We start from the raw sequence: 25,352 nt of genomic DNA, 5'->3' as shown, positions 1-25,352 counted from the left end.
CTGCTACCCCGTGGGTTACTATGGATGATGAAAAGCTCCAGTTCTAACACACTAAGGCGCGGGATCTACAGCCGCATATAAAGCGCGATCTCTGGACTATTTACATTTGTTTCTTCTCCTTTTTTCTTTTCTCAGCCTCCCTTTGTGCCTAAGAGTCTGTTAGGATACACAGTGCACTTGTGTAGCTTAGATATTTTTGCTAGAAAGAGTGGTGTGAGGTTGGAAACGCAGAGCGCACGCGCTTCACCTGGCACAAGAGCCTCCAGCAGAGGAGTGCAGGGGAAAGGTAAGGACATCAGTCATACTTTTATACTTTATTTCATCTTTAATATACAAAATAAATACCAGACATGCCTGTATAATGCTCTATGATGGTCACATAAATGCTCCTAGAACCAGACATGTCTGTTCTTTAACTGTATTATTATTATTATTATTATTATTATTATTATTATTATTATTATTATATGGACTTAATGAACTGTTCACTTTGGTATATGACTTAGCCCAGTTCATATGAAGGACAATTTTGTCTATCACTTTTCATGAGCACACCAGAAACGCCCTTTAATAGAGGCTCCACCCCATTGACCCCATCATCATACCCTCACACATCTACATCTTCTCCATAGGGCATAAAGTCAGACTGCTTCTTTGTTGTTCCACAGAAAGCCATCCATTTGGAGTTTACTCGCCCCATAGAGGGACTACTTAATGCAAAACTCCACCCTGAAAGACACGAAACATGTTTATAATGAGATATGTCTCATGTGTTGAATGGATTTGCTGCTGATTTGGAGTCTATTGCTGTTTTTTTTTTTTTTCCTTCATTATTCCTGGGTAAAGTTTTTGATTGCATGACACACTGATGTCACAGTGGGACATTGTTATTGCTAGTGCAGTTTAATAAAAAGAAAGCAAAAATATCAGGTCAGATTTCTTGGTTAACTTTAACAAACAAAACAGTAAGAGCTTCTTTTCTCTTTCGACGTTGACGTTTAACATCATATCGGTGGGAAATCTGGTGTAGAAAATGTTCTGTGTGAGGTTCTGTATGAGGTTATGTGAGGTCAGGATACATGGCATCATGGACTCTATGAAGCACCTAGAGATTTCAAATGAAAATCTGGTTACCTCTGCCCAGGGGTTACAACTCAGTCATTTTGGAATCCTCCAGCAAAACACTATTCTTGCTATAAATCCAAATTCTAACAGAAATGATTTTATGATGCCAGAATAAAGCTTTGGCATATCTACCCTAGTCCTTTGTTCTAAGCCTAAAGGGTGTGAGCTGAAGGGTTTGGTTGCAGAAGAAATTAGGGCCCTGGAGGATGTGGAGTGTTTTGAAATTGAGGAGTGGTCTTAAATTGCTTGCTCTTTATTCTTTAATCTCATCCTGTATTATAGAAGGCTAAGTGCTTGTATGTTGGCAAAGCGAGATAGCACGAAGTATTAAATACACACACAATAAGTGTGATATGTTTATGCAAAAAAAATGTCTTAAATAGTTTTTAATGGATTTTTATTTACCAAGTGGACATTAGGAATGTTCTGTAGCCTGAAGGCTATGTATTTTGGTTTGTACTTTGGTTGACTTTGTATTGCTGAGGTTCAGGTCTTTATTCCAACCAAGCAGACACATTTGAATCTACTAAAAGTCTATCAATATCAACTGATTAAATAGGCGGAATCAGGTGTGTCGGGGAGGGGAGGGGAGGGGAGGGGGGGTGGTCATGTAGTAATGGTTAGAGATTCTGACTCTTAACCCTAAGGTTGTGGGTTCAAGTCTCTGGCCGGCCATGACTGAGCTGCCCTTGAAAAAGGCACCGAACCCCCCAAATGCTCCCCGAGAGCCGCAGCATACATAAATGGCTGCCCACTGCTCGAGGTGTGTGTTCACGGTGTGTGTGTGTGTGTGTTCACGGTGTGTGTGTGTGTGTTCACGGTGTGTGTGTGTGTTCACGGTGTGTGTGTGTGTACTTTGGTTGGGTTCTGAGTATGGGTCACCGTACTTAGCTGTATGTCACGTCACATTCTCTTTCACTTCCTCTTGATTGGAACAATAAGATTGGACACCTCTGATGTAATTGTTCAACTCCAGTCTACACATTGTAATATGTAACTCTAAATTGGCTCGAATTTTTTTTTCTCTTTTTACAGCTAGATCTTATAAAGGTTTAACCTGCGTCTGGAATGTTCCGAGCGTGCATTATTGTGAAAGGCACGTATAGATTTTGACCTGATCGATCTCCATGTGATCTTTTGCTCAGAGAGACGTATTATTATTATTCTATCCACAAAACCCGACTTTTCCGATTTGTTTTGGGACGGATTTTGACGTTTTGTGATTAAGTGACATCTTGCCAAGTCCTGTTTTCTCTCTACCTAACAATAGATGACTGTTAACTATGATTATCCCTTGAATTCTGGATTCTGATTGGTCATTTTCTTAAACAGCAGCTTGTACTGGAGCACAGATACAATTTACAGCTTTAAGTCGATGCTTTTGCTCTAACAATGGGATTGTTACCATAGCAACAGCTTATCAGAATGGGTGTCCACGCTTGACGAGAAACGGAAACGGAAACGGATAAAACGGTGATGTTGATTTGGGTGAAGTTTTCGGTAATGAGATGTTTATTGCACATTGTTATAAGGAGTCTCCAGTGTCAGGGTTTTATAATAACAATGCTCTGTTATTACATTCAGTCCTGAGAGAGTCCGGATATGTATGTTAATTAATCTCACACACACACACACACACACACACACACACACACCAGTAATTACATTCTAGCTCATTTGTCTCAAAGCTTGCCTACATAGCATCAATAAACTGAAAAATTAGGGGACTTTTTTTTCTCATGCTTTGTACAATTGTCTCTGATGATGGAATTAGGGTGGATTTTTCTTACCGATTGGCCAAAATTCCCCAGTGGTATGACATCTCACTATAGCGATGCAGTTTCATGCTGCAAGTACATGGAAAAAAGTGCCTTTATATATGAGAGTGTCTTTAATTCTGTTTAACATTTTTCCATCAACATCAGAGCTTAAAAAAAAGAAAATATATTTACTGTCAAATATTCATGTAAATTATTTCCCAAATTTGGTTGAGTGTTTTTAAATGTGGCTTGTATTTACAAAGGTCATGTTACAGCATTTAAGAGTCTCAGTAGTTTTAATAATAGGTTTGATTACGAATAGGTTTAATTATGTGACTTTACGACCTAGTCACAATAATAGCCTGTTATTAACTGCTACACGTTGCTAATATTGAAAATTCTTGTGTTTTCCCTGGAAGGTAACATCATGACGCTGAGCTTGTGAAAGCTGTGCGAGACTTTACGGTCCAGAATGACTGGATGAATCGAAACTCCTGAATGATGTGGTTTTATTATGTAATGAAGTATGAAAGCATTTGTAATTTTTTCCGTCCTTGAAACCTTGATGAGGTGTATTTTGGACCGCCGTGTTCCATGTTACCTGCTGAGTAGAAGCTGGTCCAGATGGCTACCTGTCGTCTTGATCCGTCTGACAGATGGCCCTGCTTTAATGTTTGCTCAGGAAGCTCTGAAAATACCACAAGAGTTAAAGATTTAATTGTTATTCTCTTATACTTTCTCAGTATCTGCAAGCCACACATAATTTCCTCCGCTTCAGGTTTTCCAGGCAACCGTATCCGCACCTATCGTATAATTATGGCCTGAGCTTTGAATGACCGTCTTGTTCCGAGGCAGCCAGATTTCTTCTGCTGTCTCTCGCTCTGAGCCGTTTAAACACTCGAACCCAGACAAGGCAACGAGTTCAGCTTAGGTTCAGGTAATGGGACGTCCGCTCGCGGATGACGTAAAGGTTCGTGTAGTGTCTGTTATATGAGGAGAAGCAGCCAGGTACAGATCGGAAAGTATATTCTAGCACAAATAGTGTGGAAGTGAAATTCAAGTGAAAGGGAAATTCAGTGAAAAATGGATACGAAGCCAAAACCCAAGCTCTTATTTGTACCTTGTGTAGATTGTAATAATGTACTTAGCTTAAATTTCTACAGCAGCAGCTCTGACAGCAATGCAGCTGCAAATCACTAATTTCTATGAACATGCTAGGTGTAATCTGTAATCGCTGATATGATGACTTTTTCATGAGGAGATGTTTATTTAATATTTTCCCGAGCAATTCTTTAGAGCCGTCACTTTGTTTTTTTCCGAAATAGGAATGTATTAAAGAGGTTTTGTTGTTTCTATGTAACAAGCTGCACATTTTCTGCCACATCTGGTAACGAGAAATAACTTGTTTCATTTATTTTATAGTTTTTGTCGTGTCCATTTTGAGAATTGAACGTCTTTGTCACGTCTCACTCCATAGTAGTGAAATATGAAGCTCATGCGAAAGTAGACACTCAGGACGTGTTTCATCGGTATTTCTGTTTTTCTAGGCTACTAGCGGTTATTATATTTAAAAAAAAAAACAGATATTTTTTCCACACAAATGTTTGTATCTTTAAAGTATTAAAGGTAGGGTCTCCGATTTTTGAGAAATGCTTCAGTCGGGCCGAATAATAAACAAAAATCAAAACAAAAACCAAAACAAACGTGTAGCCAATGAGCAGAAAGGGGCGGGGCTTGTCAATATGCTGCGGAGAGAGTGTTCAGTGCGGTTTTAACATTGATAAAAACAAAGAAAGAAAGCGAAGAAAGGCTTACGATAAGGACAAGAAGTAGGACGTGTTAATATAGGATCAGCTTTCCAGCGCTGGAGAGAACTGAAGGAGCAGGAAGTTGGCCACATATTCACAGGTTGGAGTTTCCCGAGTCAATAACTCCTGAGCTAAACGCTGTTACTACACAAATAACACCTCTTTTCTATCGTAGTAATGTAGAGAGGCAGCTACAACCGCGTTTTGTGTAATAACAGCGTTTAGCTCAGGAGTTATCGACTCGGGAAACTCTGACCTGTGAATATGTGGCCGACTTTACTTAAGACGTCTAGGCGCTTTTTTCCTTCTCGATAGGTGAGTAACGTTGCTTTTGCTTTGTTACACAGAACTAATATATGCCTTTGTCCTTTACATGATTATGCTTGTGTGGCATTTTTGCTTGTTTGTTTATCTACAATCGTATTGTTCTTCCTTTCAGCTATGATATACACATTTCTTTCTATTAGTTGCCTGGGTTACGTATGTATGTGTGGGCGGAGCTATCGATACAGGGGTGGGACCTATTTGGCTTAGGGGCGTGTTTGTTTGATTTCAAATGTCGACATTGGCTTTCAAAAATCGAAGAGACCCTGTCTTTAATAATTGCAAAAATTTCAAGGTAATGATGGAACATTTTATCAGTTTTTAGTAGAACATTATGCCACAAAACTAATAACATAAACTAGAAAAGAACGATATGTTGTCTGCATATTTAGCTACAATTTGTTTTGAGATTTGGTGCATAACTCCCACGTCTTCTATCGCTCCCTGCTGCTTTTAATTATCACTAAAGAAGAGTGAAACTTTCCACCCAGTGCTCAGACACTGCCCTAAACCGTGTCTCCCTGGCATCTTAAATCACACACTAGCATCAACGCTGAACAGAGGGCGGACACGTCTCCAGCAGTGTGTCAGCCCTTTGTAATTATTCTGAAGATGGTTCAGTGCTGGTCTGTGTTAAAGCTACACTGTCTCTTTGAAAGACGGCAATCCTTTCTCTGCGGGAAAACAGCTGCTGCCTTATAGCTTATCTAAAGTGAATCCAGTTCAGTGCGGAAAATTCTGGTTTGATGGTAAGCTTCAGGTAATAGAAGAAGAAGAACGGGGCATAGAAGCCTTTATTATTGCCACATCTACATTACAGCACAGTAGAATTCTTTTCTTCACATACCCCAACTGAGGAGGTTGGGTCAGAGTGCAGGGGCAGCTATGATACAGCACCTCCTGGAGCAGAGAGGGTTGAGGGCTTTGCCCAAGGGCCCAGCAGTGGCAGCTTGGCTGTGCAGGGCCTTCAACCCCGATCCTCTGATCAACAACCCAGAGCCTTAACCAGTTGAGCCACCACTGCCCCACAGATACCGCAATGAGACTTTGAGATATTTACTTTTTTCCTCAATCCATCTTCTACACTGCTTATCTTACACAAGGGCAAAGGGGAACTTGAGCCAATTCCAGGGGACTCAGGACACTAGGTGGGGTCCAATCCATCATAGGACACATTCACGTACCTATTTGCACAATAAAGATAATTTGGAATCAAACCTCAGCCTTGGAAACATATATGAAAACAACCAGTCATGCCAGTTAGAAACAGCTGATCAGAAGGTTGTGAGTTTGTATCCTAGGAGCACCAAGCTGCCATTGCTGGGCCCTTGAGGAAGGCCCTTATCCTTCAATCCTTCAATATTAGATGTTTATAAGACCCAGGTTTCTGGCTGATAAACCATTAGTTCTATCTAGCAAATCGTTCGTTTATTCAGAGAAGCCTTGTTCAGATCACAGAACTTTAGGTTCCTGTTTACTAAACCGATTCCCATCTGATTTTAGGATCGCTTATGGCCAGTTCTGACTATTTTAACCCGGCTACACCGTTATCGTTAACAATAGCTGTGGTTTATTTTGACCGAAACGATTTGCAGTAGTGATTTTTTTTTTCCTTTCCAATCCTGACGACACAGTATGCTGTTTGCGTAACTCTTTAAATAATCCGGTAACTGCTAAAATCAGATGATGATCTGTTTCTTATTATGGGATGCTCTCAGTATTGAAAATACCATTATGCATCTTCTTGTGTTTGCTAAACAGTATACAAAGCTGGAGGTTGGAAAAATCAGACCTGGTTGTATTTCCTGTGACCTTCACTGTCCTTAAGAAAAAACCTGAATCTATCTATAGTCAAATCTATTCAACCAGCTAAAACAGATCAATCTTTAGAGTCTCAAGACTCTACATGCTAGCTACGCTACCATTTTGCTGACTCCTGCACTTCTCCTCCTCCTCATACAGACCTCTGTTTTTTTTTTGTTTTTTTTTTTGACAGATGAGAGACACGAGATGAAAGACGGAGAATCGAGACCTTGACACGATGACTCAGTTCATCTAACTCATTTTCTTGTGATTTTCCTTTAGAGAGCCATAACCCATAAAAGAACCCCCACCACCACCACCACCATTATGGTATTATTTCATTACACCTGTGCACTCTCTAGTCTAGCCGTTTCATATCTACTTATTTATCTCTAAACAAAAGCTTGCTTTGTGCCGGTTAGCTGTGCTGCGGGCCGTAATGAAAGCATCTGTGTTCTCCTTTATGTTCTATTCAGGTGAAGAGTGAGCTCTGAACTTGAGATTAAGGTTGTAATGGAAGCTACGCAAACGACACCTCGTCCAAATCACGGCATCTTACGTCTCAGTGTCGATTATGCAGTAATAATGCGATTATCCTTAAGTATAATACTGCTTAAGGCTGAAGTCAATAAGGTACGCAGCACTAACGTTAGGTTATGTCCGCTTATGTAGAGATCTTTTTTAAAACAACACCTCGTCGTTTGTGTAAAGGTGGGTGTTGAAATCATGTTATGTAAATCAGGAACAAAAGCCAAAAACTGCTGAAAAGCTGCACAAGCAAGAATTTCCACGATCACCTGGTTGTAGTAATCCTACATGGAAGAGAGAGTAAAGTTGTTTAGTCATCATATAGAGACTCGTAGCTACTTGGAGCAGATGTGCAGTTTATTGCAAATGCAAGTAGTCGACAGTTCGTTAAAGAGCGAACCTTTGCAGTATAAATGACAGTGTTTAAGTGGACTGATCATTTGTGTAGCCGAGAAAATCTCCAGTCTTGGTGTTCGAGTCTCCAGGCGAGACATTAGCATAAGCAGTATTGCAATAAAATGAGATTGTGGAGTAAGGAAATCTCTTTAAATGCTTGTATTCGTTCTACTTTTGTTCATCTCTATTAAGGGTGACGATAATCTTCAAATCAGCCTTTGTAGCACTTTTACTCATTTTATACGTTTCTAGAGAACTGCTGTAAACTGGACTTTTCCCTAAACTCCCACACATGTGCACCCTGTAGGACCCTGGTGTTTGTTCACCAAAGATTCTCTGGAATTAATCCTGAAGGACGATTAAGTGGAACTCCACTTTTCAACAGAAAAGATTCATGATATGATTTTGTTTCCAGATTCAGATAACCGGTTCTCTGCCGCTCTTGTCTTCACATACCTTCAAACTCTGCATTTATTCAAACACATTTGGAGATGAAGTAGATTGGAGTGTTTTTTAGTGATTTTTCCCACAACATGTGCTTTGAGGTTACTTCATCTGAGGAAGTACACAATGTAGTACTTTCACTTCTGTGTTAGTTGAACGATTGAACCATTTCTTAAATGGAGCCACTGATATCTTCATAGGAGCAACGTAAACAGGAAATATAACATTTCTACATTTTCCAGAACCCTAATGCATCAGAAGCTAAAGAGTCACTCTACATTTCTGTGGTGGTGAAGCAGGAGCTCAGCAGACAAAGCTGTCTGTTTGTCAGTCAGTCCACGTATATCCTCACCTATGGTCATAGGTTGTGGCGAGTGACTGAAATAATGAGCTTGCAAGTGACATCTTGCTCTACATGATGAGAACCGTTTTCAGAAGATCCACTTGAGGTAAAGATACCCCTTGCTTGGCTACCACTAGAGCTGTAATTCCCCTTTTCCACCGAGGCAGTTTGAGTGCAGGTTCGGAGCCTAATTTAGAACCAGTTCTTTCTGTTTCGACCCCCAAAGCACCGGCTCTGAACCAGGAAAAATGGTTCTTAAGTAGCACCAAAACGTTGCTGGTCTAGACTTAAGAACCGCTTGGGGGCGGGGGCTGTGGGCGGGGCTGTGGGCGGGGCTACTGTTAACGCATTTGATAATGTACCTTAAGTATACTGATGTTTCATACACTTTTACTTTACCGCGATATGATATATTATTAGCACACATGATAGTAGGTAGCTACATGCTAAGGCTAATTTTTTCTGTGTTAACGATAAAATAACGTTATGTACTTTATCGATTACAACCTCCTGTTTATACAGATTACACGGAGCCGCACGTACACGTTTTATTCGCCGCGTTTGGATGCCAATGTAGGTTCGCAAAGCCATGAGCGTTAACAGTAAAGCAACATCCGCCATTGTTGTTGTGTTTGTGTTTGTCGCTGCTGCGCTAACGTTGCTGGGACACGTGACACGTATACAGTGACGTCACACTCGGCTCTGTGATGCTCTCTAGCCGGTGGAAAGGCAAACCGGTTCTTAGAACGTTCGCCAGTGGAACCAACTTTGAACCAGCACTAGCGTTAGCGCTGAACCAGCACCCGGTTCTTTCCGGTGGAAAAGAGGCATGTCCCACTGGACAGAGAGCCCGGGGTGGCCCCCAGCCCCTCTAGGGAGCTTAGGTAAACATTTGGCTTGGGAAAGTTTGGCATCTGTGCTGAGAATAGAGACTTCTGGGTTGTTCTTCTCAGGAAAATCAGTGTAATAAAATAAAACGACGAGGGCGAAGATCTTACTGAAGAATAAGAAGTTTATTTCAGCGTAGCATGACAAAATACAAGAAGTACTTCTGGTTCACCGGAGTCCAGAAGAACGCAGGAAAAATCCTGATCGGACATTTTATACCGTTATTAGTCTTTGTAGTTTTAATGCTTTAAATGTAAATGAAGTGTAAGTACCAAGTGTCTCACAAATGGCAGGGTCATACCTTGTTATCTAGCCGTATGTCTTTAAATGTTAATCATGGTCACGTGCACATTTTCTTGGTATTGTTACACGTGTTATCACCCAAATGGTCGCTTTAAATGATAGTCATGGTAACACATACCTTTTGTTTAGTGACGATCCTGCTGCTTTAGAGTGCTAAACGTATTACCTTATGATACTTAAGCCTTTTGTGAATGAGAACTTTCTGACCTGTATCCTGGAGTGGATTTATTACATCAGTGACTAAATAAAAAACTCATTATCAGTATCAGAACAAATCCGAGTCAACAGCATGGATTTCTTGGAGTCTTCATGTTGTACAAAGAAACAGTGAATTTTGTCATACACAAAATTATTTTTATTATTATTACGTGATTTTGTCGTACACAAAAAGTATTGTAGTTTTTTTTTTTTGAATTTTTTTTGGGATTTTTTTTTTTTTAAAAGATCCAAAATGAAGGGAGATGCATAGAGTTTGGTGGGAATTAAAGTAATACTCTATTTAAGGTAAAAATACCCAGTTGCATCTTGTTAATGTTATAAATAAATACAAAAGAAGCCAAAGACTATTCACACAGCAGTTCTCATGGAAAACATCAGCAACATTACCTAGGGCTAAACCCCATGTTTGGTTTATTCAGGTGTAAAAACAGGGCAAGTCTACAATACATGTTCAAAATGACTGTTGTTCTTAAGGGGTGGTTTTCGAAATTGTAGACTATTCGGTCTCAGACACTTTATAACATGAAGTCACACCCACACCCTCTCTGACAGGGAGTATTTTAGTTTGGGTGTTGCACAAAGCGGCGTTGAGCAAACAGATGGTCACTTGAATATTTCTGGATGTCATGGGGAATGTGAGTGGGAGGAGGTTGAGTCAGCGCTGGAGGTCTTTCAATAAAGTCAAGTACAAACAACCTGTTAATGAAACTCATCAGTACGTGACCCCATGCTTTGGTAGTTATGTCGTCTGCATAGTCATTATCTACAATACACTAGTCATTAACCTTGACTTGATTAATCATGATACTTGACTTGATCAGTCACATGGTTTGTATTTTGACCTGATTTACTTTGTATCTAGTTTTCCAAATGCGTCACTTGTTTTTCTCCCGTATTTCCAAGCCAAGTAAGAGCGTGTGTTTCTTTTCCCCTGACAGTAATAAGCTAAAACTCTACCCGACTTGCACCGAGTTTGACATCTCCTTGCCAAAGCACAAAGTATTCACAGCCTCCCCTGTGTCTTAACTGCTGACCTCCAAGGTGGGGCTCAAGGTTTTATGTGATATTCCCTTGTCTAGGAGACCTGACGCTTGTACGGTTGCGACACGGCTTGCTGCAAGCTCGTAAACACACTTCCCAAAATGACAGAGGTCCAAAGATAGATTATGTCATGTGGTTTGTTGTTTATTGTGTCCTCATGCCACGCTGGCAGGTTCATGTGAGTCTGTGGGAACATGTGAAAGCGAAGCAGAGACGTGAGAAGGAATCTCAGGAATGTTTAACTGCTGGAAGAAAGGGAATAATAAAAAGAGGCTTCTTCGAAGATTTATTTTAAGTATGTATCGTATACAGTTATATACAGAGGGTAAAGTAAGCCGTAAATATATATTCTCAGTAAATATATTTCTATAGTTGCTGTTGACATGAACTTTGAATTCAATAGAAAATCTATGGAAAGAATTAAAGATCAGAGTTCATATAAGAGGTCCACAAAACCTTCAAGATTTGAAGTTGATGTGTAGAAGATGTGTAGAAGAACGGGCCAAAATAACACCTGAGCAATGCACGCGAATAGTTACTCCATACACGAGGTTGCCAAAAAACGATTTTGTGCGAAGTATTAAATAAATTTCTGTAAGCATATTCGATACCTTTTCCCCGTGTCATTCCATTTTATTACTTAATTTCTGAGCTTATAAGTTTTTTTCTTTATATGTATGGTTTAGTTGGGTTGTTACCAACATCTGGTGAAAATTTCATGTCAAAATTTCATGTTATTTTTATTTATTTATTTATTTATTTTGGAAAAAAATTACATCGAGAGACTCAGGGTCTCTCGAGAATCTGCAATTTTGCTGTATTGTTTTTGGCTTATCTTGGGTCTGTTCATGCAGAACATCCGTGCCTATACATCGTACACCCTACATGAGCTTTTGGATATTGGTTTGCGACTTCCTGACACTGCATTTCGTTGCCTTGTACTTGTACATGTGTAGTGACAAAGTTGAACTAAACAGCACCTTTATTTAATGAGAAAAATGATGTTCAATACCTATTTTACCTGCAGTACATAATGTTTCAATAGGCTCCAGTAGGTCTGAAGGTAATGTGCCATAAGGGAGGCTTTATCTATGATCACAGGTTTATACTAATGTGCTCATTATAGTAGGTTTTTTGTTTGTACATATAATAGAACTCACACAGGCTCTTGTGTGGGAGACGATCCACATAATCCGATATTAATAATGTAGAGATTATTTTATTAAGTATTATATAATATTATAAATATATATAATATACGTTAAAAAGGCAAGGTTGTAAGGGAATAAGTGTTTAAAGCTGCCGTAATGTAAGTGATAACAGGATCTTGTCTCGCAACATTAAAGGTCTGGTCTCTGTTGTTTGAGAAATGCTTCAGAAAACTGATTCGGGTCGCCAAACAAAACAAAAACAAAACTAACGTGTAGCGACTGAGCAGAAAGGGGCGGGTCTTGTCAATATGGGCGGAGAGAGTGTTCAGTGCGCATGTGTGACATTAGCAGGAAATGGATTTAACATTGACATGGAGGATAAAAACAAAGAAAGAAAGCGAAGAAAGGCTTACGATAAGGCAAGAAGTAGGACGTGTTCATATAGGATCAGCTTTCCAGCGCTGGAGAGAACTGAACGTCTTCCGCGTGAAACGGAGTTAAATCTTTCACGGTACAACACACAGTACTACAAAAACACATTTGTATGACCATAGTACTACTCATTGAGTTCATTTATTGATAAAAATATACCCTCAGTCAGCTGCCCCAACATGTTCTATGTTGGGATGTGGTAGCTCAGTGGTTAAGGTGTTGGGCTACTGATCGGAAGCTCATGGGTTCGAACCCCAGGTCCACCAAGCTGCCACTGCTGGTCCCCTGAGCAAGGCCCTTAACCCTCAGTTGCTCAGTTGTAAGTCACTCTGGATAAGGGTGTCTGCTAAATGCCGTAAATGTAAATGTTCTGACATAATACTTGTCTGGGTTATACTTGGGTTATATTTGTCTAGTGTATGTGTGGTGGGACCCATTTGGGTTAGGGGCGTGTTTGTTTTGGTGATTTCAAATGTCAACATTGGCTTTCAAACAACAGAGACCCCACCTTTAAATCTTGGCTAGAAATGGTTAAAATGGTTGTGCTGTTTTATTATTATTATTATTATTATTATTATTATTATTATTATTTTAAAAAATATTATAATTTGCTGTAGTCAAAGAGGAACAATACACTTTAGGTAGTTTTTATGAGAAAAATAATCCACTCTAAACTATTTTATTTTTAGCATACACTTGGCAGTTATGGTTTAATTTTTTTTAGTGAGGCATGTTGTCCATGTCAGTGGTTGCGGTTAGGGTTATGAGTGAAATATTGTAGTCCTGGTTTTTATTCTGAGCTTCTTGTTTGGTGACTTTCACATCCACCCACTTAGAAAAGGCTTAAAAATGCTGTGTTTTCACTTCATTGAAACTACAGTCCAATGTGCTGAAACATTTCCCCATAGCACACTGTTATTCTGTAATTTTCTTCGGCTGGTAGGATATGAGGCAGCAGAAAATCCGTCTGTTCTTTTAAAATCCTCGCTGGGGTATGAGCAGAGCAAAGGGTCAGCAGGAACAGGGTTAGCAAGTACAGGGTTCAGTCTGGGAATCATTTAGATGAAGAGATATTTTTTTATCAGTTGTAATTTGACCTTCATTAGGTGTTTTACATTCCTTAGCAGGTACAGTCAGAAAACTGGTAGCACATCCAGATTGTCAAGTAAATTCAACTGTTAGACATGTTCTCTATTTGCACACAAAGAAGGAAGGAATATTGTTTAGAAGCAACAACATGAAACCATATCTAAGACAACGATAGGGTTATGCAAAAGCAGGACGAACGGTATCATCGTTTCTCGGTCCCTTTAGAAGTTACACTATCATTACTTAGTAGTGAAAAATATAAATATAGTAACCAGCTCTTATGTTTTGGTAGATTCACAAAGCTACAAAGAGGTAGATAACACCATAATAACGTATGGCAAAGCACTAGCTTGCTAATTAAGTGCATTAGATCATGAACGATGGGAACAGTAAAATGAACAATGTTACGATTATTATCTTCTTCTAGTAAAGTTTCTAACGTTGGACATCGTGTTGCATTCTCAGAGAACATCGATGATAATGTTAACATCCATCCGATTCATCCATTTTCTGAAGTGCTTATTGTACACAGGGTCATGGAGTCTGGAATCTATCCCAGGGGGCTCGGGGCACAAGGCTAGGGACAACCTTACTGTAGGCTGGGTGGCAACCCATCAAAGAGCACAATCACACACACTGACACACTTGCATGCTAGGGACAATTTAGAGATGTCTGTTAGTCTATAATGAATGTCTTTGGACTGGTGAGGAAACCTGCGGAGTACCTGCAGGAAAATCCAGAAGCACCTGCATTACTTTTTGAGTCTGGTTCCTCTCAGGTTTCTTTCTCATACATCTTGGATCCTCCTGCTTTGCTCATTGGGGATCTAAATTTACCCTACATCCAGATTCCCATCTAAGCGGCTTTGACGTAATGTCATAGTTAAATAAAATCTAACTGAACTCCGGTTCGGTCAATAGTGTGCACATTTTCAGAAGAGTTAACTTTCCTCAGCTGTGTGATACATGGCATGGTGTAATTGTAGTAAAATACTATCTCTTGTTTTCATATTCTCAAGGTTATGTGTACAGAGATGATGATTACATCTCATCACAAGATCCTATCAGCAGGAGCTAATCCGTATCACTGTTTAACCCTCTCGTATGAATAACTGTGCACACTATGTAGGAATACAAAGACTGATGTTGTACCCACTTTAAAGGTTGTGTAACCATTATCTGGCTTGGATCTTGAAGCATGTGTGTTATACATTATGGCATTATTAATATATGATGACTGACTGTTCTACCAATATTGGAAGGTATATACTAGTTAACAGCGCTAGAATTAGCGCTAATTCCACTATATGAAATCATATAAATGCTGTACGAGATCGTGTCTACCAAAACACACATACATCGTATCGTAACCCTATAACCCACATACACCCTTAATATTGTCTTAAATCTGTACACTCGTCTAAAGAAAATTCATCTTGAAGGAAGACCCCTGACGAGCATCAGAAACAGGAAATACATCATTTTTCGCCAGGAGTTCATCATGTATCATTTCATAGCTATTCCTTAAGAAATGTTGAAACCGGAGTTGTAAAAACTGATTATCGTTTTTATTTAAGGACACCAGAGTGTCACTCGACATATTTTGGCCACTTTTTAATTTGCTTGTCTCTTGTTAGCAATTGAGATATACTTTATTGACTGCTAAGTGAATTAGCTGCAGTTGTCATGTCTGACCTTCAAGATAAAGGAGATGGATTTATAGATTGTCGGCTTGGTATAACCCTTCATAAAGATCTTTAGCCTGTGTGGTAAATTCAGTGCCATGACACACTAGTACAAAGATCTACAACCTTTATAAGGGATAATTAATATTGTTGGCAGTCGGCCTGCTCACTCTTCCTTTTCTGTTAACAAATACATTGCCTGCATATTAGTTAGAAAGCTAGACTAAAGTATCTGCTAAAGTATGCTGTCTAGCTAATATTAGCACATGATTAAAGCTTGCTCATATCATAGCACATGATTAAAGCTTGTAGATTCAGCCTGTCAAGCACAAACTGTTTATGTTGGCTTGATAGCTAGACAATACAGGGACTATAATAATAATCTTTTATGTTTACTTACAAATGCTTCTTGAAATCGTGCCTTGAAATAGCACGTAATCTTATCAGTAAATCTTATGCATGTTTTATTAAATAAAATATGGGCTACATATATGGTTAGCTTTAGCATCTTAGATTATGATTCTATTTTTAAATAATTCCAAAAACCTCTCACAGAAATCATGTCAGATTAGCTCATACTGAGTACATTGTTACCGTTAACACACAAGATTAAGAAAATGATGATTATTATTATTATTATTATTATTATTATTATTATTATTATTATTATTATTATTATTATTGTTATTATTATTATTTTAACCTAAACATTACCCCAAAATCTCTTAGAAATCTTGTCAGGGTAGTTCATGTTGGGTAGTTCATGTTAGCTTTAGCACTCATGACATTATAACATTTTATTATTTTTTATTTTTATTTTTTATTTTATATAAACATTACTTCCTTACCTGCTAAGAATTTTTATGAATGTTCTATGAATTTTCATAACATTTTTAAGTAATTTTATTTTACTTAAATGTAGCCAGCTAGCTAATATTAGCACACTGAACGTTCATATGCCTTAAACCTCCCTTAGAATTCAGCTACTAGTCTTATGTCTAGAGTCAGAGCTACACAGTACAAACTCAAATTACAGAGATAAAGCCGTTTCCTCTGGCACAATGTAAATCCCAGACTGCCGGTGGTCTCCACTCTGTGCCTCTTGAATGCCTCTGATGGGCTTGATAGCCATTTTGGGTCCACTTGTGAACCGCTACATTAAGCAGCTATGCAGGAGTAGCACTAACAAATAAGAACGAGTAGCTTTTATGTTCTCTCGTTGCTCTTTGGAGAATCCATTTAGCAATAAAAGCCATAATGGTTATTTGGGCAACCAGAATTTACATCTAGTCTCTGGATTTACATGCGCGTTAGTTTAAAAATTACCCTGCATCCTGCTTTTAAGGTTATAAAAAGACACTTGTTTGCATAATGCTATAATTTTTAACCATATGAGTCGTTCAGTGGCTAAAACTAGCGTGTTAGACTCACTGATCTGAAGCTACCGCATAGTGTAATGAACAAAAACTGCTATGGCTGCAAATGTATACCTCTTTTAATTAAATTAATACTAGGTGAAGTAGACTTAACAGGTTAGTTGCTAAACAGTTACATCTAAATAAACTTTAAAGGTGCGATTGCAGTTTCGTCAACAGAACCATAATTTTTGTGTGTCCTCTAAAGCCACACACACAAACCACCTGAATGCTAATCCAAGTGGTGGAGCTTTTTGAATTTAAATAATTGACCTGTATTTAGAGACGTTTGTTCTGTCGTTCTATCGCTCAGGAGTTTCTTTCTCTTATTTTGAACATTTGTTGTTAAACATTGCAATCAAAATGCACCAAGTGAGGTAATTAAACAAAACGCAAACATGATCATTTTATTGATCGTATTGACGTCGGTACAGCGGCACCACCTAGAGGTCGTACAGGCAACTATTGTGTCTGTTGTTGTTTTTTGTGGCTCAAATTCTAGTTTTATTAAGGATCAAGCAACAGGTGAAGTCTATTATAACGTGAATACTGCCAGATTACATTAGATTTATATTACAAAATGAAGAGCTTTAGCAGTAGGAAACTTTAAATAGAGGACTAACAGCGTACGGACATTAAAATAAATAAATTATTAAATAGAAATCACAGACCGCTCCTATAACTAAATGTGTAATAGATTGTGTCAGACCAGCATTAGTGCCAGAAAGCAGTTTGCTCATGCTTTTATCTCTCTTTTTGTCTTCCTCTGCCTGTCTCACTCTCTGTCTGTCTGTCATTTTCTCTCTTTTTACCTCAAAATACATGTCTATCTGTCTGTCATTTTTGTTTTCTCTTTTTCATATGACTTTTACAAATTGTGCTCTCTCTCTCTCTCTCTCTCTCTCTCTCTCTCTCTCTCTCTCTCTCTCTCTCTCTCTCTCTCTCTCTCTCTCTCTCCCCACCTTGCACTACCCACCTTGTCTGTTTGTATCTTTATCTCTTTTTTTTGTTTTTTCTGTCTCACTCTTTGTCTGGGTCTGTCTGTCTCTCTTTATCTGTTCTTATTTCTTCATTATGATGCTCAAACAACTCTCTCTCTCTCTCTCTCTCTCTCTCTCTCTCTTTCTCTCCCTCTCTCCCTCCCCACTGTGCACTACCTGTCTGTCTGTCTCTTTATCTCTCTTTTGTTTTCTCTTTTCTTTTTGACTCTCATTCTCATTCTTTGTCTGTCTCTTTATCTGTTCTTATCTATTTCTTCATTATGATGCTAAAACAAACATGCTCTCTCTCTCTCCCTCCCTCTCTCTCTCTCTCTGTAGGTCACTGTGCTGTCAGTGGGATGGTAGAAGAGTGGAGTGGAGTCCAGGCTGAAGGAGCATGGTGAAACACCAACCCCTGCAGGTCTATGAGAGACAACTCTGCTTGTCCTGTCTAACGGGGATCTACGGCTGCCGATGGAAACGTTACCAGCGCTCACACGATGACACCACTAAGGTAAGCGGTGTCTTGATTTTACTTGTCAGAAAGCTGCGTTGCTCTTCACGACAGCCAGTCTGGGAACACGTCATAGAAGACATCACATTATGTGATGTCTTACACGATTTAGAATTTTTTGTTAACAAAATACTAAAGAAATAGTACAGTATAGTAAATATGCATTTGACTCCTTGTATCTGTAACAGTAGAGTCAGTCTATGATATCAGAATCAGATTTATTGGCCAAGTGTGTTGACACACACAAGGAATTTGGATCCAGCAGTTTGTGACTCAAAGGTACAAACATAAATACAACAATACTATACAAGAAATCAATGCAGATGATGAGATACAATGTAGACAGAATGAGTATAAAATGTGGATTATAGAATGAATAAAATATGAATATGGAATATGAACGATCAGTAATGTACATAAAGTGTGGGAGTGCAAATAACAATATTGTGCAATATTATGCTTTTGTGCAATATACAGCAGCAGTAGTGTGTAATATACAGATGATATGACCCTAAATGTCAGTCTTCCAGGCGTAGATTAAACATTAATCCTCATCTTCTCATCTTATGAAATTACACTAACATAAACTCATGTTGGTCAATATTTCAAGAAGTATAAAATCTACTCGAATGTTGGTAATATGTACACGACTGAAATATGCAACCATAAATCTGAACCTTGAGCCGCCTTTGGAAAGGGATTTGGGTCGCAGGACATAACCGCCTCCCAGGGAGAGTGAAGAGCGCACTAGATAGGCATCAGTCAGAGACTTTATATAACGGCACAGTTCGGAGTTGTCGAGTACACGCGTGCATGCTGGAGGTCACGCAGAGAGGTGGAGGACTGCATGTGTGTCCTCTTGAGTCATTTTTATATTCTGACTATTCATCTTTTATCACTTTTTCTTGAAGAAAAAAAAAATCAACACGCCAAATTAATTCTGATGGTTAAATTTGTTCTGATGGTTGATGTGAACATAACCTCAAGCTGAGGATCTGTATCTAGATGATTTTATGCACTACACTGCTGACACACAGTAGGCTGATTAGATAACAGCACAAATGTGTAGTTAGGTGTAAAAGTGTTAATAATAAAGTGCTCGGAACTTAGAAGTGGTGTACTCACAATGAATCTCAAATATATCAAGTGTGTATGCCAGATACCAAGGACACTTATTATTAAATACAAAAATGCCAAAGTACGCCGAGCATATAAAGCAAACAGCATGTGTACACAGTAGATCAGCTTAACAAAACGTAAAGGTGTCCGATCAACATCGTTTTTAGTATCTATTGAAGTGAATAAAGGCCAGGGCGAAAAAGCAAACTGTAGCACCCGATACTGCGGATATGATCCGCTCATAAGTGGAATTATTTTTCTTTGCATATCCTAACCAAGCAGGTTGGGGTCAAAGCACGGGGGCAGCTATGATACAGTGCCCGTGGAGAAGGGAGGGTTGTTCAGTTGCCCTTACAGTGGCAGCCTGGCAGTGCTGAACCCCAAACTTCCAACAACCCAGAGCCTTAAAGCTTGAGCTACCATTGTTGATGATGGTTATGGTGGTGTTGATGGGTTGGTGGTGGTGATGATGATGTTGGTGTTAGCAGTGGTGGTAATGATGGTGATGATGGGGTGGAGGTGATAATGGTGGTGATGATGATGATGATGATAATGGTCGTGGTGGTGTTGGCAGTGGTGGTGGTGGTGGTATTAATGGTGGTATTGGTGATGATTGTGGTGGTGGTGGTGGTAGTGATTGAGATGGCAGTGATGATGGGGTGGTGGTGATAATGGTGGTGGTGATGATGATGATGCTGATGATGGTGGTGGTGGTATTAATGGTGGTATTGGTGATGATTGTGGTGGTGGTGGTGGTGATGATGATGATGATAATGGTCGTGGTGGTGTTGGCAGTGGTGGTGGTGGTGGTGGTATTAATGGTGGTATTGGTGATGATTGTGGTGGTGGTGGTGATGATGATGGTGGTGTTGGCGGTGGTGGTAGTAATTGTGATGGCAGTTATGATGGGGTGGTGGTGACAATGGTGGTGGTGATGATGATGATGATGGTGGTGGTGGTGGTGGTATTAATGGTGGTATTGGTGATGATGGTGGTGTTGGCGGTGGTGGTAATGATTGTGATGGTAGTGACGATGGGGTAGTGGTGATTAATGGTGGTGATGGTGATGACGATGATGGTGACGGTAGTGTTGGCGGTGGTGGTGAATGTGGTGATGATGATGATGATGGTGGTGGTATTGATGATGATTGTGGTGGTGGTGATGATGATGATGGTGGTGTTTGCCGTGGTGTAGAAGTTACAACAATTTTAATTCTCATTAAATTATTCAGGAGTTCAGTTAGAGAAAGTTTAAGGATAATGATCAGTGATCAGTCAGAACTTTGGATTCATTGGCAGTTGCCTCATAACAGGATAAGTGGAGCTGAAGCATTGCAGTGAAATAAATAATTAAATGAATAACTAAACAGACAGACAGACAAAAAAAATCTGAATAAATAATTAAATAAATGTCTCAACAGCAAAAAAAAGAGAGAAAAGAGATTTTCCTTTAACGTGAACCGTGAAAGTTTTATGTGAAGGACTGGAAAGGAAACTGAACTCAGTGACCCAATGTGTACAGCTGTTTGATAGCAAAGCAATAAAAAGTTGATCAGATAAAAAGTTCATATATTCTATGAACTAATAGTTTAATAGTTTTGCCTAAAACAGTACTTCCTCTGGCTGTGATGATGATGCAGCTTAAAAAGAAAAAAAAAAAACTCTCCATCTGTTCATAATCTCTGTTTAGGAAGAAAAAAAGGTCATCAGGATTTTGCCATATTCTCTATATCCTTCTATTGTGTTTCTGTGTGTGTGTGTGTGTGTGTGTGTGTGTGTGTGTGTGTGTGTGTGTGTGTGTGTGTGTGTCTGTGTGTCTGTCTGTCTGTGTGTCTGTCTGTCTGTGTGTCTGTCTGTCTGTGTGTCTGTCTGTCTGTGTGTCTGTCTGTCTGTGTGTCTGTCTGTGTGAGTCTGTGTGAGTGTGTATGCGTGTGTGTGTGTGTGTGTGCGTTTGTGTGTGTGTGTGTGTGTGTGTAAAATATTCCTTGCAAAAAGTGACATTATCCACCAAATTTAAGATCTTTTACAGCTGAGTGTCTAATTAATTTCTTTAATACCTTGAATGTTTTTTTTTTATTATTATTTCTTTTCTTTTTGTCCACATTACAGCTTTCATGCATTTAATTAGAGAATCTGCTGTTTTTCCACTTCACTGACTTCCTGAATTATTTATATGCACCAAGTGGAATTTTTATAATCTGTGTGTCGACTGCCAACACGTGGCATTTACATCCTTCTATAATGCGGTATCAGGGACCGAGAGTGCAATATGTACAGTGGTACTTTTATATTACTGCTATCTTCCTACACAGTGTTTAAACCCAACACATAGCACATGGCGTCCTGCAGTTTTTTAACTGAATCTCTGCTACTGCTTTTTCCACATTATGGTTGAATAAACAAAGCGAACAAAATCCTCACACTTTTATCTGTTGACGACGTTTATTTCAGAAAACATGAAGTGTGAGCGAAGCTGAGCAGCTGGTCTGTAGGCTTGTGATACTCTTACATATTGAGAGTTGGCTGACTAGAGATTAGTAGGGCTCGATGCTAAACAAGGACTTAAGAAAAGCACTTGGGAAGGTAATCTTCCAGTTCCATCACATCCCAAAGTGGTTCTCATTTTCGCATGACTGTTGCAAAGTATTGGCACTGGAGGCTTCACCCTCAAATGTCAAATACTATTTCAAAAAATATTTCAATTGATTGTACACCAAATATTTTCTTTTTTTAGCCTATTATTTGCACTATTGTCCAACCTGCTGTTAAAACAAAATGAATCTTCTGACCAATCAGAATCAAGAATGTTATACGTTGATATAAAACCTTTTTATTCCAAATGGTTTCAACTTGGAAAAAAATGGTATAAAGGAATCAAACCAATAAAATGATCATATTTAACTAGATTTGTAAAGTTAGTCACGGCAAACCTTCATGTTGGCTTTGACGGTGCAAGTATTCGCAAAGGACGGTGCTTTTGGAGGCAAGTGGACATAAGGGTTAGTGTTGCTTTTGGAGGCAAGTGGACAGAAAGCTAGGGTGCCAAAATATTTGGAAGTAAGTGTCTCCACTTACTTCCAAATATTTTGGCACCCTAGCTTTCTGTGCCATCATGTGACATCATCCAAACACTCTTGAGGATCCCCTCATTTGGCTGAGTGTTTTGATATGTCACATGTCCATGTTGTGCTAATTTTTTATTTTCACGTGACATCACGTGACGTCACACGACGTCATCAGAATACCCGTCAGGGAGTTCCCCTCATTGATCTGAGTGTTTTGCTATGTCACATGTCCATGTTGTAAAAAGTTTTTTGATTTTGCATATTTTGGGGCGGGGCTGCGGGACAACCGAAAGGCCAGTCGGTACACCAATTTAAACCGTTGTTCAGAGTATCACCCTAAAGGATCTGGCCGAGTTTGGTGTAGAGAGTTTTAAAGCTTGCCGAGTTATAAACCTCCAAAGTTTATAATTGGAGTCTATGGGGGAAAAAGGCCATTTTGAGACCCGGTACCGGAAGTACCGGGTTGAAATGGAACACGCTTTGGTGTATGCGGTTGCTACAAAAAACAGCAATTACTGTTTGCTGCATCTTTGCTGGCGGCAGCAGTGCATTTTAAGATCCAACGAGACACTTGGGTGAAAGACCAGTGCCATCACCAGTGGAAAAACATATTTATTTCTGACGCGATGCACGACTCGCGAGTCACCTGCGAGTGACGTACTTCCGTTTGGGAGGAGTATAGCGCTGACGTATGTGGCTTGAACAACCACATGCATTTACACCTGTCCAGTTTCATTTGAAACGCGTCCCAGACCACCTCCTGAAGGGGTTTGAACCATCGGATTTATATCTCGAAACCGTTTCGGAGGGCATTTAGACCTGGTCTTTTTACCATCGGATAGCTATCTGATCACAGAAAACACATGAAGTGACCAGATGTAAAAACCCCCATAGATATTATAGATATATAAAGTTTTACTACAGAAAAAAAAAAAAAAAAACATAATTGTGCATCTATTTATTTTGCTTGGAGTAACGTGTCAATCCTGCCCACGTCTTTGCATGAAAGGCGGAACGAGTTGTGCTGTCGGCGCACCGCACATCACTGAGAAGGTTTTCTGAAAGGCGAGTGCTTGGCCCCGATGCGAGAGGCCGTCTCTCGGATTCTGCCCTCGCGGAAACGTTAACGTGTTGCCGGTGGGGGTTTTTCATGTGTGTTTTTGTGTGCTAATAGTAGATGACACCGTGTCATTGCCTTACCGTGATTTGAAGCCTCTCGGCCATACTATAATGAAGCCAGAACACACAGAGCTCTCAGGAGGCACTTTCACTACATAATTAGTTTTGTTCTGAAGCACTTTGCATGAATTAGCGTTGTGGTAGATGTTTAAGGATGGCGAGTTTAATATGCCCCCTGAGTGCCAGTGCCTCAAAAACAGAGTCATGTCAGATACACCATGCAGTGGTAAAGAGTAGAGAGTGTAGCGTTAATGTGAGCTTAACTCTCAGTAGGAGTGCATTTAGAGGAGAAAACAGTGAGAGATGCACTTATCGTAAATTTAAAATATTAGCTGTTGTTGACGATATGATCTAATCCGCCCCGACTCGGATCATTTTTCATATAAGGATTACTCACTTACTGACCCGCTTACTAATTTAATTATCCACTGACTGAATTAATTATTGACTTACCAGACTTGCTGTATTTACAGCCTGAATAATTGTCTTACTATCCCACCTTTATACTGCGTGATGTAATTACAGGCTTACAACTGACTTACAAACTGCCTGGGTTACTGTTTTTTTTTTTTACCAATTTACTGGCTTAATTAGTAACTTTCTGCATTACCGCCTTGATGACTGACATCCTGAAAGGAATACTAAATAAACTAGATATCGGCTACTGAATTACTGACAAAAATATATAACCGATGCATTAATTACGGTCTTAACTACTAATGTATCATGTATGTGGGTAGCTCAGTGTTTAAGGTGTTGGGTGTTGGGTGTTAAGGTGTTGGGCTACCGATCGGAAGGACATGGGTTCGAACCCCACGTCCGCCAAGCTGCCACTGCTGGGCCCCTGAGCAAGGCCCTTAAGCACCAGTTGCTCAGTTGTAAGTCACTCTGGATAAGGCTGTCTGCTAAATGCCATAAATGTAAATGTAAAGTATCATAGCATCCTGAAGTAGCTATTAACTGGATTAATGACTGAATTACCCACCAATGTATGCAGTTGCTGACTCAATCACAGTATTTATCATTACTTCACTGATGTACTGTACACGGTAACTTATGTAGCACTACTGACTTGATGACCAGTTTACTTCATCACTGTCATACTGATCTAAATGTACTGAATTACAGAACAACAGACTTATTATCTAACATACAGTAGATACTGAACTACTGACTTAACTACTGACAGCAAGTTGGAAGCTGAATTAATTACTGACTTACTGAATGCCATTGTGTCACTGACATAAATATGGTTTACGAACTACTGAATTATTGACTTGGCTGATTTACTTCCAGGCTTACATACTGACTGAATTACTTATTAACATGGGTCACGAGTTACTGACATTGTTAGACTGCATGCACGATTTTACACTTACTTTTAGATTAGTACTTGCTGAACTAATTACTGACTAACTGACTTCAATGATTTACTCATAAACTGCTAAATTACTGGCTTCCTCACAGTCTTTATGACTAATTAGCTTAATTAACGTTATACCGATTCATTTCCTGACTGAATTACTGTCATAACTACTGACAGCTACAGTAGTTAACTGGCATAAATAATGACTGACATTGTCAATGATTTGTAATATGATTTTATCTGCCAATGTACTATTGGTATAAGTACTGAATTGACTCGTTTACTGACAAGCTTCCATACTGATTCAGTGACTCACTGGCTTTCTGATTTAATTACCGACACACAATTCGACTTGTATGTATTACTTCCAGTGCT

At 39.3% G+C, this 25,352-nt stretch overlaps 1 protein-coding gene across 6 annotated transcripts in view; it reads left to right on the top strand.

Moving 5' to 3' along the window:
- The window catches only part of gdpd5b (glycerophosphodiester phosphodiesterase domain containing 5b), a 67,296-nt gene continuing 41,944 nt past the window's right edge, over nt 1–25,352 (top strand). For 3 of the 6 annotated variants that reach the window (XM_027150579.2, XM_027150577.2, XM_027150580.2), the window contains exons 1-2: nt 1–286; nt 18,074–18,248. In XM_027150579.2, coding sequence (XP_027006380.1) covers nt 18,132–18,248 — 117 coding nt within the window. In that variant the 5' untranslated portion in view covers nt 1–286; nt 18,074–18,131. Of the gene's footprint in view, nt 287–7,013; nt 7,151–18,073; nt 18,249–25,352 lie in introns of those variants that run through there. The other 3 variants (XM_047820305.1, XM_027150581.2, XM_047820307.1) reach the window with 3 other exon arrangements.

The sequence above is a fragment of the Tachysurus fulvidraco genome, chromosome 11, assembly GCF_022655615.1.
Source record: "Tachysurus fulvidraco isolate hzauxx_2018 chromosome 11, HZAU_PFXX_2.0, whole genome shotgun sequence".
Taxonomy (NCBI): domain Eukaryota; kingdom Metazoa; phylum Chordata; class Actinopteri; order Siluriformes; family Bagridae; genus Tachysurus; species Tachysurus fulvidraco.
Note: the sequence above shows the minus strand (reverse complement) of the source record. Positions and strands in the feature narration are given on the sequence as shown.